The following is a 20,815-nucleotide window of genomic DNA, read 5'->3' on the forward strand; positions in this document are numbered from 1 at the left end:
CTGTTTTCACTGTATTTTATGTCAGTGCCCTGCATCTTGTATATACACTTCTCTAATTTGGGGAGGGGAAGGGAAAAAACAAAATGCTTACATAGGGATACAGGTTGACCAATTGTAACAATGAGATGTACAAGACACTATATTGAAAAAATGAACTTTACAATTTAGGTGCGGGGGGGGGGGGTTGTGGGGTACTTGTGGAGGTGGGAGTTGGAAAGGATGGTACGGGAAAAACAAAGGAGGAGGCAACAATGCTTGATAGGAAATGTACTCATTACCTTGCTAATGTAACTGTAACCCCTCTGTACAGTATTTTTACAATAAAAAAGTATTTAAAAAAAAAAAAGATACAGGGGCTGAGAAGGTGGCTCAATGGTAGAGCGCTTGCCTTGCATGCCTGAGGTGCTGGGTTCGATTCCTCAGTACCACATAAGCAGGAAAAAAAAAAAGCCGGAAGTGGTGCTATGGCTCAAGTGGTAGCATGCTAGCCTTGAGCTGAAGAGCTAAGGGACAGCGCCCAGGCCCAGAGTTCAGGCCCCACAACCCGAACAAAAAAAAAATTATATATATATATATATATATATATATATATATATATATATATATATATATATATTCCCATTTTTTAAAAAAGAAAAATCATTTTCATCCCACTGCACTAACGCCAGTCCTCATAACAAGGTCCTAACTTTATAAATGGGCTTGGCAAACATCCTCCCATACTGGAACCTCAAAATATAACTAAATATATGTCAGTGGTAATAAACCCAATATTGGGTGGATGGGATTTCACTATGATTAAAGTCATCTTACTTGAAACCACAATTCTTTTGAAGTAAGCAAGGTTAGAACAGATTAATTTCTTTGCAATTCTGGGAAATGAACAAAGGACCTTTGTGCATAGCAGGCAAGTGCTTTCCCAATTAAGCCATTACCTCAGCCATAGTTTCCTCATTTGTAAAATGAGAGGTAGGTACATACTAATCCAGGATTCAGATAAATATGTCAGGATCCAAGTGGTTTCAACAAAACACACCTCAAAGACTACTAGATACTGTCAGGCAGAAAGCAAGCAGGGATCCAGACCTTTCAATCTAATTTCAACTCAGGAAACATATCTTTTTTTTATCTTTTGGGCTTCTGAGTAATTTATTCTTAAGAAAGAATGGGCTGGGGTATGTATGGCTCAGTGGTAGAATGCTTAATAGCATCCTAAAGGCCTGGGGTTCAATCCCCAGCAATGCAAAAGAAAGAAAGAGATAGGCCAGGCACTGGTGGCACATGCCTGTAATCCTAGTTACTCAAGAGTCTAAGATCTAGCCGGGCGCTGGTGGCTCATGCCTATAATCCTAGCTACTCAGAAGGCTGAGATCTGAGGATCGAGGTTCAAAGCCAGCCCGGGCAGGAAAGACCGTGAGACTCCTAACTCCAATAAACCACCAGAAAACCGGAAGTGGCACTGAAGCTCAAGTGGCAGAGTGCTAGCCTTGAGCTGAAGAGCTGAGGGACAGCGCCCAGGTCCAGAGTTCAAGCCCCTCAACAGACAAAAAAAAAAAAAAAAAAAGTCTAAAATCTGAGGATCATGGTTCAAAGCCAGACCAGGGAGAAAGTTTTTGAGACTCTCCAACTCCAATTAACTACCAGAAAACCATAAGTAGAGCTGTGGCTCAAAGTGGTAGAGCATAAGCCTTGAGTGAAAGAGCTCAGAGACAGTGCCTAGGGCCCTGAGTTCAAGCACCATGACCAACCAAAAGAAAGAGGGAGAGAAAAGGGAGGGGAGAGAGGGAGGGAGAAGGAGAGAGGGAGAGAGGGAAGAGGGGGAGAGAGAGAAAGAGAGAGGGGGGAGAGGGAGAAAGGAGAGAGGGAGAGAAGCAGGAAGAAGCAAGAAAAGATCACACCTTTTAGAGAAGATAAATATGTTCTAGGCAAAGAGCAGGAAATGAAAAAGACTTAAGCAAACTTAAATCTAGTTGGTTCTTTCTTTAAGATAATCTCTTTAAACTAATACCTTTTAAAAAGTTAGAATTGTTGGACCAGGTACCAGTGGTTCACGCCTATAACCCTAGCTACTCAGGAAACTGAAATTGATAACCATCATTGGAAGCCAGCTAGGGCAGGAAAGTCCTGAGACTGTTATGTCCAATTAACCACTAAAAAGCCAAAAGTGGAGCTGTGGCTCAAGTGATAGAGCACCAGCCTTGAGCAAAAAAACTCAGGGACAGAACACAAAACCCTGAGTTAAACCTCTAGGACTGGCACCAAAAAAAAAAAAAAAAGAAGAAGAAAAGAAGTTATAATTGTTGAAAGGAAACACATGCAATTAAAGATAGAATATATTTTACTTTAACTTACTTTTGATTAAAAAATCTTAACATATAAAAAACAAAATTAAAATTTTTACCTCTTCTGGGAATTCTTCACTGACCAGAGACATAATCAGTGATGTCTTTCCAACTCTAGCTGTGAAAAGAAAAACCATGATTTTATTGATGTGCTCAGGTTCATCACAAGCTCAAATCCAGCAGTCATAGAGGGAGTATGTTACTTACTAGCTAAAATCAAAAGCATGCAAACTTAGTACACTACTTAATAGTGTGTATTCAAGACACATTCTGGTGGCTCATATGTAATCCTAGCTACTAAGGAGGCTGAAATCTGAGGATCACAGTTTGAAGCCAGTTGGGGCAGACAAATCCTGGAGACTCTTATCTCTATTTAGCCAGGAAAAAAAAAGTGGAAGTATGGTTCAAAGTGACAAAGCACCAACTGTAAGCAGAAAAAGTCAATACCCTAAGTTTAAACCCCATTACCATCACTATATATATATATATATATAATCTATCTCCAGGGGCTGGGAAGGTGGCTCAGTGGTAGAGTGCTTGCCTTGCATTCATGAAGGCCCTGGGTTCCAGTCCTCAGCACCACATAAGCAGAAAAAGCCAGAAGTGGTGCTGCAGCTCAAGTGGTAAAGCACTAGCCTTAAGCTATAGAGCTGAAGGACAGCACCCAGGCCCAGAATTCAAGCCCCACAACTGATCAAAAAAAAAAAAAAAATCCAGCCGGGCAACGGTGGCTCATGCCTGTAATCCTAGCTACTCAGGAGACTGAGATCTGGGGATCACAGTTCAAAGCCAGCCTCAGCAGGAGTCTATGAGACTCTTGTCTCCAATAAACCACCAGAAAACCAGAAGTGGTAGAGCAGCAGCCTTGAGCTGAAGAACTCAGGGACAGTGTCCAGGCTAAGAGTTTAAGCACCACCCCTCCCCCCAAAAAAAATCTTTCTCCAAATCATGCCTATAATCTTAAATATGCAGGAGACTGAGATCCAGAGGACTCTGGTTCAGAGACAACCCAAGCAGAAGCAAAAGTCTATCAGATTGTCTCCAAAAATAACTAGCAAAAACCCAGGCCCAAGTGGTAACACATGGCTCAAGTGGTAGAGCACCAGCTGAACAAGCTAACTGAGTAAGCTTAGTGAATTCAAGGCCCTAAATTCAAGCCCTAGTAAAAAAAGAGAGAGGGGAAGAGGGAGAGAAAGGGAAAAAATGGAAGGGAAAGGGAGAGAAAGGAGAGGGAGAGAGAAAAAAATTTCCTGTGGCTCAGACACACTGCATGCTATAATCCCAGCCCTTTAGAGGCTGAGGCACAGTGTCTCACTTAAAAACACACCATCACTATTAAAACAACAACAACAAAAAAAAAACTACAGCATTAGTTTTTGAGACTGCTATGAGGATTCATTGGATGAAGACTGGGGCATGGCTAAATGATAAAACATTTGGGCAAGCAAGCTGGAGGCCAAGTTCAAACCCTAGTACTGAAAAAACAAATATTGTATTGTCTTATCTTTCTTTTTCCTTTTTTTCTTTTCTTTTTCCCTCCATCCTTTCCTTTTTTTGGGGGGGGGGGGGTCCGGTCGTGGGGCCCGAACTCTGGGCCTGGGTGCTGTCCCTCAGCTCTTCACCTCAAGGCTAGTGCTCTACCACTGAGTCACCTTCCCAGACCTCTTTTTTCTTTCTTTTTGAGACAATATCTCACTATGTAGCCTATGCTGGCCTGGAACTCATGATCCTCCTGCCTTAGCCTCCTGAGTTCTGGGATCCCAGAAGTGAACCCACATGTATGGTCTAAATGAATTTATTATCCTGACAATAAACACTACACTGTTTCTAAGTTTTCACTTTTATAAATAATGCTGTAATTAGTATTTCTACAGAATAAATTACTTAAAGTGAAACCTAAGAGCACATATAATCTCTTCTGTTAATGTTGTTGAACTGCTTCTAATAAGGAATAAAACAATTGATATTTTCAACAAAAAAAAATAATCAGTATGCTTATTTCTATTTTTTATGCTGATTCTTTCTTTGCTTCCTTTTTTGCCAGTCCTGGGGCTTGAACTCAGGGCCTGGGCACTGTCCTGAGCTTCCTTTTGCTCAAGGCTAGCACTCTATCACTTAAGCCACAGCATCACTTCCGACTTTTTCTGTTTATGTGGTACTAAGGAATCAAACCCAGCCTGGGCTTCATACATGCTAAGCAGGCACTCTACCACTAAGCTACATTCTCAGCCCCTATTCTTTCTTTTTATTAGAGATAAAAACAAAGATAAAAACAAAGAAACCTTGTTACATTTACTACTTTACTAATTTTTTTGGGGGGAGGGGGTCCGGTCGTGGGGCCTCAACTCTGGGCCTGGGTGCTGTCCCTCAGCTCTTCAGCTCAAGGCTAGCTCTCTACCACTTGAGCCACAGCGCCTCTTCTGCCTTTTTTTTCTTTTTGCTTATGTGGTGCTGAGGAATTGAACCCAGGGCCTCAGGCATGCAAGGGAAGTGCTCTACCACTGAGCCACCTTCCCAGCCCCTACTTTAGTAATTTTTTTAACCTTTGCTTCAAACTTTATCCCAGGTCTCTTCAGCTTAGCAAGAAAGAAAGAAAGGAAAGAAAGAAAGAAAGAAAGAAAGAAAGAAAGAAAGAAAGAAAGAAAGAAGAAAGAGCGAGAGAGAGGGAGGGAAGGAGGGAGGGAGGGAGGGAGGAAGGAAGGAAGGAAGGAAAGAAGGAAGGAAGGAAGGAAGGAAGGAAGGAAGGAAGGAAAAGAAGAGAAAATGAAGTGTGTATGAACAAAAACTGAAGTCTAGCTGGGCGCTGGTAGCTCACACCTGTAATCCTAGTTACACAGGAGGCTGAGATCTGAGGATCTCGGTTCAAAGCCAGCCAGGGCAGGAAAGTCTGTGAAACTATCTCCGATAAACCACCAGAAAACCAGAAGTGGCGCTGTAGCTCAACTGGTAGAACACTAGCCTTGAGCTGAAGAGTTGAGGGACAGTGCTCAGGCCCAGAGTTCAAGCCCCACGACTGACCAAAAAAAACTGAAGTGTGTATGAACAAAAACTAAAAAGACAGCTAGGTGCCAGTGGCTCATACCTGTAATTCTAGCTACTCAGCAGGCTGAGATATGAGAATCACAGTTCAAAGCCAGCCCAGGCAGGAATGTCCATGAGACTCCAATTAACCACAAAAATAACCTGGAAGTGGGGCTGTGGTTCAAGTGATAAGAGTGCTAGCTTTACACAGGAAAAAAGGCACAGGGACAGTGCTCAGGCTCTGAATTTCAACCCCTAGGCACACACATGCACGCACTCACATAGCTTATATATATATAATATAATATTATATAACATAACATAATATAGCAGCTTCTATAGCTACTAATTGTATCTTCTTCAAAGTTGACTCTGTTGTTTGCCTCTTCTTGGAAGTCTCATTAAAATTCCCCACAAGTGCCAGGTGCTGATGGCTCATTACATACACCCCTAGCTATTCAGGAGGCTGAGATGAGAATAGTGCTGTGAAGCCAGCCAGGACAGAAAAGTCCATGACACTCTTATCTCCAGTTAATCACCAAAAAGCTGGAAGGAGAGCTACAGCCTAAGTGGCAGAGTACGAGCCTTGAGCAAAAGAAGAGACAGTGCACAGGCCCTGAGTTCAAACCCCAAGACTGGCAAAAAAAAAAAAAAAAAGTAGTACTAGATATTTACATTTAGTAGTACTAAATATTTATATTGTATGGTTTATCTCAGAACATCTAGAAAACATATATAATTTAAGAAAAAGTACACTTTAAGTAGTAGCATATCACTAGAAATGATAAATTCCACAAGTTCTATCTATTTTAACTGTGTGTGGGGAAATGATTTGGCAGGGACTTTTATCTAAGAACAAAGCCAATATAAGATTCAGGAATGGGGCTGGGAAGGTGGCTCAGTGGTAGAGCGCTTGCCTTGCATGCATGAGGCTCTGGGCTCAATTCCTTAGCACCACATAAGCAAAAAAGCCGGAAGTGGTGCTGTGGCTCAAGTGGTAGAGTGCTTGCCTTGAGCTGAAGAGCTGAGGAACAGCGCCCAGGCCCAGAGTTCAGGCCCCACGACCGGACCCAAAAAAAAAAAAAAAAACTTGCTTACTTGTACCCACCTTTTCACAGATTTCTTTTTTAATAGCCTCTTCATTGTAGCTTTACTTAAGGTCTCAGCAATTCTAGCCCTTCATCTAGCTCAGCTAACATCCATAATAGTCACCCTAATTCCACATGATTATGATAATAAAGGCAAAAGTATTACCTTAAAAGTGAGCCAAGTCACTAGTGATAAGAATGCCTATCCAGTAAGTAAAAGACCTTAAATTCAAACTTCAGCATAACACTCTCTCTCTTACACACACACACACACACACACACACACACACACACACACACACACACACACACACACACACACACACACACACACACAATTCTCTTATTCCAGCATCAGGAATCCTATACCTTGTACCTCTTACTTTTTGTTGTAGGCAACTGATGCTTTAGTAACTGATACATCTGGAAAAGAGAAAAGAGTATGTGTGATAATAACACACACTGAATAACAACCAGAGCTCTCTGTGGACCATCTTACAGGAGAATTCATCTGCTGTGTAGTCTCATATCAAGTCCTGTACTTTCTGAAATTTATTTTAGTAGTAGTATAATTCCCAGGTATTCAAAATAACAAGCCTTTCAAAAGATCCAATCCCTGTATAACTCCTGTGACCTTTGAATTTGTGGGCCTTACTGGTCCCAACAGCAATGAATATTTTTCCCTAGTCTCCAAAATGTCACCACTTCTGCCAACACAAATATTCTCAAAAACTCTCCCATTATGAAGAACCCTCCTGGTATCTTAAACATTTCTTTTTTTTCTTTTCCCAGTCCTGGGGTTTGAACTCAGGGTTAGGGTACTGTCCCTGAGCTTCTTTTGCTCAAGGCTAGCACTATACCTCTTGAGCCACAGCGCCACCTCCAGCTTTTTCTGTTCTGTGGTACTGAGGAATCAAACTAAGGGCTTCAAGCATGCTAGGCAAGCACTCTACCAATGGGCCATTTCCCAGCCTGTATCTTAAACATTTCTATGTTCCAACTCTTAATCTACTATGTTAAGAATAGAGGAAGCCAGGCACAGATGGCTCACACCTGTAATCCTAGCTACTCAGGAGGCTCAGATCTGAGGATCGCAGTTCAAAGCAAACCCAGGCAAGAAAGTCTGTGAGACTCTTATCTCCAATTAACCATCAGAAAACTGGAAGTGGTGCTGGGGTTCAAGTGACAGAGTACTAGCCTTGAGCTGAAGAGCTCAGGGACAGTGCCCAGGCCCTGAGTTCCCATGACCAACAAAACAAAACAAAACAATACAAAAAAAAAAAAGAAGAAAGAGGAGGAAGAGGAAAGATAAAGAAACAGATACTATTCAATAACTAAGATGCTCCTCAGTAAAGAAAAACAAGTCCCAGGCTGGGAAGGTGGCTCAGTGGTAGAGCGCTTGCCTTGCATGCATAAGGCCCTGGGTTCGATTCCTCAGCACCACATAAGCAGAAAAAAAAAAAAGCTGAAGTGGTGCTGTGGCTCAAGTGGTAGAGGGCTAGCCTTGAGCTGAAGAGCTGAGGGACAGCGCCCAGGCCCAGAGTTCAGGCCCCACAACTGGACCAAAAAAAAAAAAAAAACAAAAAAACAAAACAAGAAAAACAAGTCCCACTCTTGGTCCTTGAGAAGTGTGCCTACCTAAATACTCTTTAAGATCTTGAATCTTCCCATAATCCCCTTTTCAGAAAGGCACTGTGTGTGTGTGTGTGTGTGTGTGTGTGTGTGTGTGTGTGTGTGTGTGTGTGTGTGTGTGTGACTACTCAAAGACTATCATGTTATCATGTGACTTTAAAATCACTTCTCAAAAAAATTACTAAGAAGCCGGGCGCTGGTGGCTCACGCCTGTAATCCTAGCTACTCAGGAGGCTGAGATCTGAGGATCATGGTTCAAAGCCAGCCCGGGCAGGAGAGACTGTGAGACTCCTATCTCCAATAAACCACCAGAAAACCGGAAGTGGCGCTGTAGCTCAAGTGGTAGAGCGCTCGCCTTGAACTGAAGAGCTGAGGGACAGCGCCCAGGCCCAGAGTTCAAGTCCCACAACCGACAAAAAAAAAAAAAAAAAAAAAAAAAAAAAAATTACTAAGAGCTGGACACTGGTGGCTAACGCCTGTAATCCTAGCTACTCAGGAAGCCAAGACCTGAGAATCACGGTTCAAAGCCAGCCAGGGCAGGAAAGTCCGTGAGACTCTTATCTCCCATAAACCACTAGGAAACCGGAAGTGTCGCTGTGGCTCAAGCTGTAGAGCTCTTGCCTTGAGCTAAAGAGCGCAAGGACAGAGCCCAAGCCCAGAGTTCAAGCCCCACGACCGACAAAAAAAAAAAAAAAATCACTGAACCAGGGCTAGGAATGTGGTTTAGAGGTACAGTGCTTGCCTAGCATGCATGAAGCCCTGGGTTCAATTCCTTAGTACCATGTAAACAGAAAAAGCCAGAAGTGATGCCATGGCTCAAGTGGTAGAGTGTTAGCTTTTAGCAAAAGCAGCTCAGGGTCAGTGCCAAGGGCCTGAGTTCAAGCCCGGACTGGCAAAAAAAAAAAAAATCATTGATCCACAAAGCAATCAAAACTGAGTTAATCACCAACACTGCAAATATAGTTTCCTCAGTAAAGAAAGTCAAAGACTTGGGGCTGGGAAGGTGGTTCAGTGGTAGAGTGCTTGCCTTGCATGCATGAGACCCAGGGTTCGATTCCTGAGCACCATATAAGCAGAAAAAGCCAGAAGTGGCCCTGTGGCTCAAGTAGTAGAGCGCTAGCTTGAGCTGAAGAGCTGAGGGACAGCACCCAGGCCCAGAGTTCAGACTTCATGACTGACAAAAAAAGAAAAAGAAAAAAAAGTCAAAGACTTTCTTTTTAACCCCAGTCAGGCAGGACCCCTTCACAAAATTCAGATTTCCAAAAGGCATTCCCTATTACCTTCCCTCACTATCACTCTCAAAACTTTTCCTCATCCATACCACATGCTCCTGCTTGGGATTAAACCCAGGGTTAGGTCATCCCTCAAAACTTATTAGAACAACCTTTTTCCTGGTTAGTTTCCTGCTTTTTTCTGTACCTCCTCCATCTCCAGTGATAGTTTCACAACACATTCTTACAATATTGGGGTTTGTACATAGGGCCTTGAGCTTGCTAGGCTGGCACTCTGCCACTTGAGCCACCCCTCCACCCAAACATAGCTTTCTTCCCAGCTCAGTTCATTAGTCCAAAGGGCAGTTCTACCTGTCTGAGCAGAATCCTTCCAAACCACAAATCAGTCACCAGGTATATTCTAACAGGCAAGTACCTGAGACAAGAAAGGAAACATTCTGAGAAGGCAATGTAAATACTACAGTTAAACAGTTGTACTTATGTGTGAACATACAGACAAGGAGTGGAGATATCTTAGTTTGAGTTAACTAATCTCAGTTACCTCTTACCATATAGTATTTTTATTTATACATATTCTGTCTCATCTGGAAAAGAATTTAAGGCCATTTGCCACTCAACACAATATAAAAATTCCACCAGCTATGTAAAGTAAAAGACTTTTTAAAAAAATCAACATACAGGGGCTGGGAAGGTGGTTCAGTGGTAGAGCGCTTGCCTTGCATGCTCAAGGCCCTGGGTTCGATTCCTCAGCACCACATAAGCAAAAAGAAAAAAGCCGGAAGTGGCGCTGTGGCTCAAGTGGTAGAGCATTAGCCTTGAGCTGAAGATCTGTGGTAGAGCGCTAGCCTTGAGCTGAAGAGCTGAGGGACAGTGCCCAGGCCCAGAGTTCAGGCCCCACAAAAAAAAAAAAAAATCAACATAAAAATTCAAGAATTGCTAGGCTCCAGTGTCTCACGCCTGTAATCCTAGCTACTCAGGAGGCTGAGATTTGAGGATCACAGTTCAAAGTCAGCCCAGGCAGGAAAGTCTGAGACACTCTTATCTCCAATAAGCCAATAGAAAACCGGAAGTGGTTCTGTGCTCAAGCGGTAGAGCCTTGAGCTGAAGAGCACAAGGACAGTGTCCAAGCCCAGAGTTCAAGCCCCATGACCGACAAATAAATAAAGAAATAAATAAAGTCAAGAATTATTTCCTTTTTATTTTTCGGTTCTTTTTATCTCTTCAAGTAAAAGCAAAGTCTGAGGTATAGGCTAGCATTTATTTTAGAAGACAACTTCCTGAAATCATTTTAGTCATTGCTTTTTATTCTGTGTTTTCTTGTTGAGTTATCATACTTAAAAAAAAAAATTAAGGAGCTGGGTGCTGGTGGCTCACGCCTGTAATCCTAGCTACTCAGGAGGCTGAGATCGGAGGATCGCGGTTCAAAGCCAGCCCGGGCAGGAGAGACCGTGAGACTCCTATCTCCAATAAACCACCAGAAAACCAGAAGTGGTGCTGTAGCTCAAGTGGTAGTGCTAGCCTTGAGCTGAAGAGCTGAGGGATAGCGCCCAGGCCCAGAGTTCAGGCCCCACGACTGGACCCAAAAAAAAAAAAAAAAAATTAAACTGGGGTCAGGCACTGGTGGCTCATGGCTATAATCCTAGCTACTCAGGAGGCTGAGATCTGAGGATCACAGTTCAAAGCCAGCCGGGACAGGAACATCCGTGAGACTCTTATCTCCAATTAACCACCAGAAAACCAGAAGGGGCTCTGTGGCTCAAGTGGTAGAGCCTTAGCCTTGAGCTGAAGAGCTCAGGGACAGCATCCAGGCCCAGAGTTCAAGACCCATCACCACCACCAACAACAAAATTAAATTGAGTAGAATAATAATAATCATAAACTGATATGATAAATGGAAACTCCTTTGTACAACTACTTAAGATCATAAAAATATAATTTAAAAAATAAAGATTAAATTCCAATTTAAATTATACATTTATGGGCTGGTAATGTGGTTTCATGGTAGAGTGCTAGCATGCATGAAGCACTGAGTTCAATTCCTCGGTACCACATTAACAGAAAAAGCCAGAAGTGGTCCTGTGGCTTAGGTGGTAGAGCACCAACCTTGAGCAAAAGAGCTCAGGAACAGTGCCCAGGCTCTGAGATCAAGCCCCAGGGCTGGCAACACAAAAACAAAAACAAATTATACATTTACATCTGGTATATTTGGGTGGTATTTTATTGCCAAGGATATTTGAACACACAGAGTCCATTCTCATGAAGAGCTTATTCTGTTCACCCTCACCTATGAATATTGAAACCTACTCTCTACTGTCATTTTTGCTTCTCCAGCACTAGCTGAGCTCTAATGTTGATCGGGCTTGAAGGAGAGTAATAGGTTATAGATGTGAGACTGCTTTGATCTACAGACCACATCACCAGCATATGGTCAAAGAAATCTTCCTTGGGAATAATGCTATTATTTCTTCAAATGCTAAGGATTACCAATTAAAAATATAACTCCAGGGGCTGGGAAGGTGGCTCAGTGGTAGAGCGATTGCCTTGCATGCATGAGGCCCTGGGTTCGATTCCTCAGCACCACATAAGCAAAAAGAAAAAAGCCAGAAGTGGCATTGTGGTTCAAGTGGTAGAGCACTAGCCTTGAGCTGAAGAGCTGAGGGACAGCACCCAGGCCCAGAGTTCAGGCACCACGACTGGACCCAAAAAAAAAAAAAAAAAAAAAATATATATATATATATATATATATATATATATATATATATATATATATATATAAAACTCCATAGTCACCCTACTCCCTTTAGTGTGTTTTAATTACAGTTACTTAGGAAGGGTTACTTAGACAAGGCTTATTAATAAATAAACAGATAAAATGAGTCAATTCTTTTGATCTTAGGTGTTTAGTAAGAAAAATTGCCAATATATCTGGTAGATCAGTAACTGGAACTGTAGAATGTTATTTCTGCTTCATGAATATCAGGAATTTGCTGCCATATCAATGCTTAAAAAAATGTGATGAAAAGACAAAGGAGTTTGTAGCCTGTATAAACCCAGATAATTTATTCTATAGTAATGAATTATGTTTTCCATGGATGACCTACTTAGAAGCATGGAGTCTCAGACAGGAGATATGTTGTGTTGAACTGGATCAGAGACTGTCCTTGGGGATAACTGTGGCCTTGCTTTTTGTAGATCATTTCAACATTTCTCAGGCAAAATGAATAGAAAATAGACTGGGGGGGGGGGGGAGATGGGAAGGGATGGGAAGGGGAAACAAAGGAGGAGGCAACAATGCTTGATAAGAAAGGTACTCATTACCTTGCTCATGTAATTGTAACCCTTCTGTATGGTATTTTCACAATAAAAAAAAAACTGAAAAAAAAAAAATGAAAGAAAGAAAATAGACTAGAGAACACAAGGTGTCTACCCCCTCCTTTTTTTTTTTGTCAGTCGTGGAGCTTTAACTCGGGGCCTGGGTGCTGTCCCTGAGCTCTTCAGCTCAAGGCTAGCACTCTACCACCTGAGCCACAGCACCACTTCCAGTTTTCTGGTGATTTATTGGAGATAAGAGTGGACTTTCCTGCCCGGGCTGGCTCTGAACCTTGACCCTCAGATCTCAGCCTCCTTAAATAGCTAGGATTACAGGTCTAAGCTACCGGCGCCCAGCAAGATTAGATGTCTAAAGAACAATTTTTTTATCTTTCAAATTAATGCTCATATTTATATTAATATATCAAATAAAATTATATTCTATGTATTTGATTATGAATTCATTGTAAATTATTTTATTATAAAATATACTTTATATGTGATATTTGTATAATTACAAATATAAAAATCTTTATAATAGGGGCTGGGAAGGTGGCTCAATGGTAGAGTGCTTGCCCTGCACGCATGAGGCCCTGGGTTTGATTCCTCAGCACCACATAAGCAAAAAGAAAAAAGCCGGAAATGGTGCTGTGGCTCAAGTGGTACAGTGCTAGCCTTGAGCTGAGGAGCTGAGGGACAGCGCCCAGGCCCAGAGTTCAAGCCCCATGACTGACAAAAAAAAAAAAAAAAACAGTCCAGGCAGACAAATCTGAAAGATTCCTATCTCCAATTAATAAGCAAAAAGTCAGAAGCAAAGGTATGACGCGTATGGCAGAACATCAGATGTGAATAAAAAACTAAGCAAGAATGCAACCCCTAAATTCTAGCCCCAGTAATAGTACACACACAAGAAGCTTCATATAAACTGAAACTAATATGCACTTACATGGTTTGGATAAAATAGTAAGACTCATGATAATTCTACTGTAAAAGGTACATTTGTTAAGCACACTAAAAACTAACCTAGTTCCCAGCCAAGCAATTTCTTCTTAGCATTACTAGGGTTTGAACTTAGGCCTTCACACTTACTAGGCAGGTGCTCTACCACTATTCCGCCAGTCATTTTGTGTTATTTTCAAGATAGGATCTCAGGTTTATGCCTGGGCTAGCCTAGACCCTGATCTTCCTACTTGTGCTTCCCTGCATAGCTGGAATAATAGGCTCATACCACCACACACAACTGCTGGTGAGACGGAGTCAAGAGGACTTTTTTTTTTCATTGGTCATGGGGCTTGAACTTGGGGTCTAGGCACTGCCTCTGAGCTCTTTTTTGCTCAAGGCTAGTTTTCTATCTCTTTGAGCCACAGCGCCACTTCCAGTTTTATGGTGGTTAAATTGGAAATAAGAGTCTCACAGACTTTCCTGCCGGGGCTGGCTTTGAATTATGATCCTCAGATCTCAGCCCCCTGAGTAGCTAGGATTACAGGTATGAGCCACCAACACCTGGCTCTAGAGGACTATTTTGAGCAGACTAGTCTTAAACCAAAGTCCTCTAAACCTCTGTCTTCCAAGTAACTATGATACAGCTTCAGCTAGAGCACCCTGCCTCCAGCCAATAAATCTGACCACGAAAAATTATGATCTGAACAAGGTTTTATTTGAGTGCATTTTCAAAGGTATTTTAAATTTTGTTTTGTCTTAAGAATAGTAATTGACTTTTGATCTGGTGTGAATGGTATTTGTTATGTCAATAATCAAGCTAAGATATGAATAATATTTAAAGTACTTTTTCTCTGAAAACAAAATCTTAAAATTTTACAGACAGCTTAACTCCTTTGATCTAAGCACTAAATAAATATTACACAATTGGTTGGCATTAATGCCTGGATGGATCAGAAGTAGGCTGAGAAAAGATTCATTTCACCTCAGTTTCATGTAAGGGTTTTGCAACAAAACATTGAAACCATTCAGAGCTACTTCAGAACTTCAGTGGTGAAACTGCTACAGGAACAGACACTGAGAGCAGTAAATGTAATGAAAGAAAATGAGTGAATGCACTTTAAAAATCATAATACCAAAAAAAATTTTTTAATTAAAAAAAATAAAAATCATGATACCAGACAGAAAGCTTTTTGTTTGCTCTTCCCTGCCTCTCAGTCAACCATCTTTTTTCTTTTTTTTTTTTTTTTTTTGTCAGCTTGAACTCTGGGCCTGAGCACTGTCCCTGAACATTTCAGCTCAAGGCTAGTGCTCTACCACTTGAGCCACAGCACCACTTCTGGTTTTCTGGTCCCTTATTGGAGATAAGCATCTCATGCCTCTCCTGCCTGGGCTGACTTTGAATCTCAATCCTCAGAGCTCAGCCTCCTGAGGAGCTTGGATTACAAGCGTGAGCCACCAGCGCGCAGCTTCAGTCAACCATCTTAAAACAAGAGAAAAGTAGACTCTAGGAGCAAGTAGCAACTCAAAATCACTACAACAATACTCTAATATTAACAATGGAGATATTAAATCCATAAATCAGTATTAAAATAGTATTGGATTGGGCTGGGAAGGTGGTTCAGTGGTAGAGCACTTGCCTTGCATGCATAAGGCCCTGGGTTTGATTCCTCAGCACCACACAAGCAGAAAAAAAAAGCCAGAAGTGGCACTGTGGCTCAAGTGGTAGAGCACTAGCCTTGAGCTGAAGAGCTGAGGGTCAGCGCCCAAACCCAGAGTTCAGGCCCCATGACCAGACCCAAAAAATAAATAAATAAATAAATAAAGTCTCAAACATTTCCCCTACAAATACTAACCTTTAAAACAACTGAAAGTTTTAATTAAATATAATTCTATATCTACTTTTTTTTCCCCCAGACCTGGGACTTGAACTCAGGGTCTGAACACTGTCCTTGAGCTTCTTTTGCACAAGCCTAGCACTCTACCACTTGAGCCACAGCACCACTTGCAGCTTTTATCTGTTTATGTGGTACTGAGGAATCAAACCCAGGGCTTCATGCATGCTAGGCAAGCACTCTACCACTAAGCCACATTCCCAGCCTGCCATATCTACTTTTATGGTAGGTGGCCTAAAGTTTCAGTCTCAACCTTTTTATATGCAATAGTAAAGAGTGAGGTTTGAATCCAAGGCCTCATGAATTCTAGACCTTCTTTATATTTTATTTTGGGATACAGTCTCACTAAGTTGCCTAGAGCTGGTTATTTCAGCCTTAGCATCCTGGGCAGCTAGGATTGCAGGTGTTCACCACTAGCTCAGCAGTACTAACCTGTTAAGTACCTTCCTCACAATCTGAGGCTTCTGAGCCAAGCACAGTGATATATGCCTATAATCCCAGCACTTGAGAGGTGGAGGCAGAAGAATCCTGAGTTTGAGACCTGACTGGGCTATACAGTGAGACTGTCTCCAAATAAATAAATAAATAAACCCTAAGATCCTCAGATCTCAGCCTCCTGAGTAGCTAGGATTACAGGCGTGAGCCAATGGAGCCCAGCAAGGCTCAGTTTTTAAGTAGGACATCTGCTCACTTTCCCTTGTCTTGTCTAAATGCATCAGCATGAATCATACGCTAATAACACCTTCCTGAACTTCTTCAAAAAACTTCATGCAAAATACAGATAAAGTTATAAATAAAACCTAAGCCAGGCGCCAGTGGCTCGCGCCTGTAATCCTAGCTACTCAGGAGGCTGAGATCTGAGGATCATGGTTCAAAGCCAGACTGGGCAGAAAAGTCCGTGAGATTCATACCTCCAATTAACCACCAGAAAACCAAAAGTGGCACTGTGGCTCAAGTGGTAGAGTGCTCACTTTGAGCTGAAGAGCTGAGGGACAGCGCCCAGGCTCCAAGTTCAAGCCCCATGACAAAAAAAAAAAAAAAAGTTATAAATAAAACCTAAAACTCAGTGCTAGGGTTGTAGCTTAAGTGGTAGAGCACTTGCCTAGAATGCACAAGGCCCTAGATTCAGGCTTTAGGACCACTCCCCACTCTCAAAAAATCTACAAGTCCTGTGCTGGGCGCTGGTAGCTCACGCCTGTAATCCTAGCTACTCAGGAGGCTGAGATCTGAGGATCGCAGTTCAAAGCCAGCCTGGGCAGGAAAGACTGTGAGACTCCTATCTCCAATAAACCACCAGAAAACCGGAAGTGGCGCTGTAGCTCAAGTGGTAGAGTGCTCGCCTTGAGCTGAAGAGCTGAGGGACAGCACTCAGGCCCAGGGTTCAAGCCCCACGACCGACAAAAAAAAAAAAAAAAAAAATCTACAAGTCTTAACTGCAAAGTAAACTATGTCTCACAAAGTTTACTTCCAAATTCTGATTTTTTAAGGAAGATTTACCCAAGCAGCAGGCAAAGAGAACCAAAATGTTAGTGAACATCAAAAAACACTGCAGAAAATAAATTTTTTAATGTGTTACTTTCTTCCTTGGCACAGGAGTGACCTTATTGGGACTGCTCAAAATGGAATGTGAAGACAGGTGCAGGTGGCTCACACCTGCAATCTTAAACTACTCAGGAGGCTGAGATCTGAGGATCAAGGTTCAAAGCCAGCTATGGCAAAAAAAGTCTCCAATTGGAGCTGGGAAGGTGGCTCAGTGGTAGAGTGCTTGCCTTGCATGCATGAGGCCCTGGGTTCGATTCCTCAGCACCACATAAGCAGAAAAAGCCACAAGAGACACTGTGGCTCAAATGGTAGAGCGCTCATCTTGAGCTGAAGAGCTGAGGGACAGCGCCCAGGCCCAGAGTTCAGGCCCCATGACCAACAACAACAAAAAAAAGTCTCCAATTAACCAGAAATAAGCTGAAGTGTAGGTGTGGCTCAAACAGTAGAGTACCAACCATGTGTAAAAAGTCAAGCAAGAGCTCAAGCCCAGACTCCAAGCCCCAGTACCTGCACAAAACAAACAAGGAATGTGATTCAGAGTAAGATGCTTCAAATCAACAATAGTAAGGCATTAACTAATATATTTTTTTTGGGAGGGGGTCCAGTCATGGGGGCTGATCTCTGGGCCTGGGCGCTGCCCCTCAGCTCTTCTAGCTAGCACTCTACCACTTGAGCCACAGCACTACTTCCAGCTTTTTTCTTTTTGTTTATGTGGTGCTGGGGAATCGAACCCAGGGCCTCATGCATGCAAGGCAAGCGCTCCACCACTGAGCCACCTTCCCAGCCCTAACTAATGTATTTTAATAAAGCCAGTCCTCCCTAGCCCACATTTTTATTTCAGTTCTAATGACTGAATAATATAACTGCACAATGATATCTAGAAGTCCCTGCTGTTCTGTCCTTAGGATACTCTGTTGAAGTATTTCTCCTTTATTTTATAGGCAAGAAGAAGGAGAAGGAGGAGAAGAAGGAGGAAAGAAATAAATCAATCTTAAAATCTCCAGGAGCTCCTATTGGGAGTCTCAGGTGCCTACTTGAAATGTGTGTGTGAGTGTGTGTGAGTGTGTGTGTACGTGGTGTGTGTGTGCGTGTGTGTGTGTGTGTGTGTGTGTGTGTGTACACGTACGTGGTGTGTGCGCCTGCCTCAGTCCTGAGGCTTGAACTCAGGGCCTGGGCACTGTCCCTGAGCTTCCTTTGTTCAAGGCTAACAATCTACCACTTGAGCCACAGTGCCACTTCTGACTTTTCCTGTTTATGTGGTACTGAGGAATCGAATGCAGGGCTTCATGCATGCTATGCAAGCACTCTACCACTAAGCCACCTTCCCAGCCCCTACTTGAAAATTTTAAATTAACTACCAAGTAGTTATAGAAAAAAAGGAGGGGAGGAACTTTTGGGCTTAGTGGTAGAGTGCTAGCCTTGGGCAAAAGCAGGACAGTGCCCAGGCCTTGAGTTCCAGCGCCCCAGGACTGGCCAGAGAGAGAGAGAGAGAGAGAGAGAGAGAGAGAGAGAGAGAGAGAGAGAGAGAGAGAGAGAGAGAGACCTTTTAGAGTAACAATCATTGCTTCAACTAAAGGACAACGTCCTCCTCCCGCCCCCCCCAATATAATTTTCATTCATATTTGAAACTGACCGTCGATCTTGGAATGACACACCTCGAGTACCAGGCGTTATTTCAAAACACAAGCACTGCTGGCTAAAAGACGCTATCTTCAACTTCCTCTCCCCCTTGCCCCCTGCACCCCCCCACTCCCGCTCCCCCCGCAGATGGCTAGGGATTGAACCTGGGGCCTCGCACTTAGCTAAACCAGTCAAAACTACACTCCCGGCCCAACCATCGATGCTTTCTAGCTTCACGTCAGCGCACAGGAAGAGCTTTACCGAAAAAAAGATGAAAAGAAAAATGGCAAAAAAAAAAAAAAAAAAAAAAAAGCTAGAGCAAAATGTAAGCAATCAATCACCCGACCTTGCCCTACAAGTCCACGAGTTCGGTTCCCCCCCCCTCCTCCCTACTCTCCCGGAGCCCCATTGGTCAGCCCCACCTCTGTTCCCCCCCCCTCCCGGACCCTGGTGACTGACAAGGTGTCTGGGGGGGGAAGGGGATCTCCTGGGAAGACGGCGGGCGGGCGGGCGGGCGGCCTGGGGGGCCGGCGAGGCCCGGGCGCCGAGGACTGGAGAGGGAGGCAGCGGGACCTTGGCCGGGGACGAGGCCGGGGGGTTCTGGGGGAGCCCGTGGGGGTCGGGGCGAGGGCGGTCTCGAGGCGGCCCAGGGGAGGCGAAGGGCAGGGGGTGAAGGGCCGCGGGCTGGCAGGGGGCGGGGGGGGGTGGAGGGGAGGCCACGGGCCGGCCAGGCCCTCCCGGGCGCGCTCACTCACGTTCCCCCACCAGCAGGATCCGCACGTCCTTCTTCATGTCGGAGGCTCGCAGGGGCCGGGCTCGGCCCGCACGCATGGACGGAACACCTCGCGTCCGGAGCGCCCGCCCCTCCGCACCGCGACACCTGCCAGCCTCTCCAGCCGCTCGGCCCGAGCTTCGGCCGCCCGGGCCCGACGCGCCGCCTCCTAGGCTGCCACCCGGCTCCGGAGCCCGGACGGCACCAGCTCCGCCTCCTCGGGCTCTGCGGGCGGCGGCGGCGGCGGCGGCGGTGGAGGCGGCGGCGGCCGCGGCAATGGGGACGACGGCGGGCGGTAAGGGACACACACATTTGAAACGCGGGCTGTAGCAGTGTCTGAACAGCGACCCCCGCTGTCGGGTTTGCGGTAACGCAGGACAAGGAGAGCCTCGCCCACTCTCCCCAGCGACCACTACCCCCAGGATACACCTAGGATTCCTAGGTAGGGGATTCATTAATCTAATCACACCTGTTTTACAGAAACAGGAACAGAAGTTCCTTGTCCCATGTCAAGAGCTTGGCAGTGACTCAAAGCAAGAATGTTCTGTCCAGGAGGGCAGTGACCCTGCCTACCTGGTTTTCAATTGTCTCCCCATCTTGTTGGATATAACCATCAGAAAATGTTTGAGTGAACAAGATGATTGCCTCTCAGGATCCAGCTCTGCACAATTCCTAGAGCCCAACACTCGAGCTGCTTCTCATCTGTGATGTTTATAAAATACAACTGTGAACTAAAGTTAGTTAAGCAAGGCAGTGCATCCCTGTAATCCAAACACTTGAGAAGCTGGAATAGGAGGATGTTGAGTGGCTACATAGAAAGGCACTGATGCCTAACAAAACATTTTATTAGTAGGGCACTGGTGGCTCATGTCTGATATTCTAGCTACTTAGGAAGCTGAGATCTGAGAATTGAGGTTTAAAGCCAGCCTGGACAGGAAAATCTGTGAGACTCTTTTTCTTTTTTCTTTTCTTTCTTTCTTTTCTTTTCTTTTTTTTTTTTTGTCAGTTGTGGGGCCTGAACTCTGGGCCTGGGCGCTGTCCCTCAGCTCTTCAGTTCAAGGATAGCACTCTACCACTTGACCCACAGTGCCACTTCTGGCTTTTTCTGCTTATGTGGTGCTGAGGAATCAAACTCAGGGCCTCATGCATGCAAGGCAAGCACTCTACCACTGAGCCACCTTCCCAGCCCCTGTGGGACTTTTAACTCAAATTAACCACCAGAAAACTGGAAGTGGTGCTGTGGCTTAAAATGGTAGAATGCTAGCCTTGAGCAAAAGAGCTCAGGGATAGCACCCAGGCCCTGAGTTCAAGACCCATGATCAACCCAAAAAAATCAATAATGGACCACATATACCACAATGGCTATACCATATAGCCTAGGTATATAGTGGACTATAATATGCAGTTTTATGTAAATATAATA

General features: G+C 43.9%; 1 protein-coding gene across 8 annotated transcripts in view; it reads right to left on the minus strand.

Moving 5' to 3' along the window:
* The window catches only part of Rhot1 (ras homolog family member T1), an 84,849-nt gene extending 65,237 nt beyond the window's left edge, over window positions 1-19,612 (minus strand). For 4 of the 8 annotated variants that reach the window (XM_070027236.1, XM_070027233.1, XM_070027239.1 and 1 more), the window contains exons 1-2: window positions 19,376-19,612; window positions 2,402-2,460 (exon numbers count right to left, since the gene is read on the minus strand). In XM_070027236.1, the coding sequence (XP_069883337.1) occupies window positions 2,402-2,460; window positions 19,376-19,451 (135 nt within the window). In that variant the 5' untranslated portion in view covers window positions 19,452-19,612. Of the gene's footprint in view, window positions 1-2,401; window positions 2,461-9,666; window positions 9,731-19,375 lie in introns of all 8 variants that reach the window. The other 4 variants (XM_070027235.1, XM_070027237.1, XM_070027234.1 and 1 more) reach the window with 3 other exon arrangements.
* Between the last annotated feature and the right edge of the window lie 1,203 nt (window positions 19,613-20,815).

This window comes from Dipodomys merriami, unplaced genomic scaffold, assembly GCF_024711535.1.
Source record: "Dipodomys merriami isolate MVZ:Mamm:240054 unplaced genomic scaffold, mDipMer1.0.p SCAF_19, whole genome shotgun sequence".
NCBI classification, from domain to species: Eukaryota; Metazoa; Chordata; class Mammalia; order Rodentia; family Heteromyidae; genus Dipodomys; species Dipodomys merriami.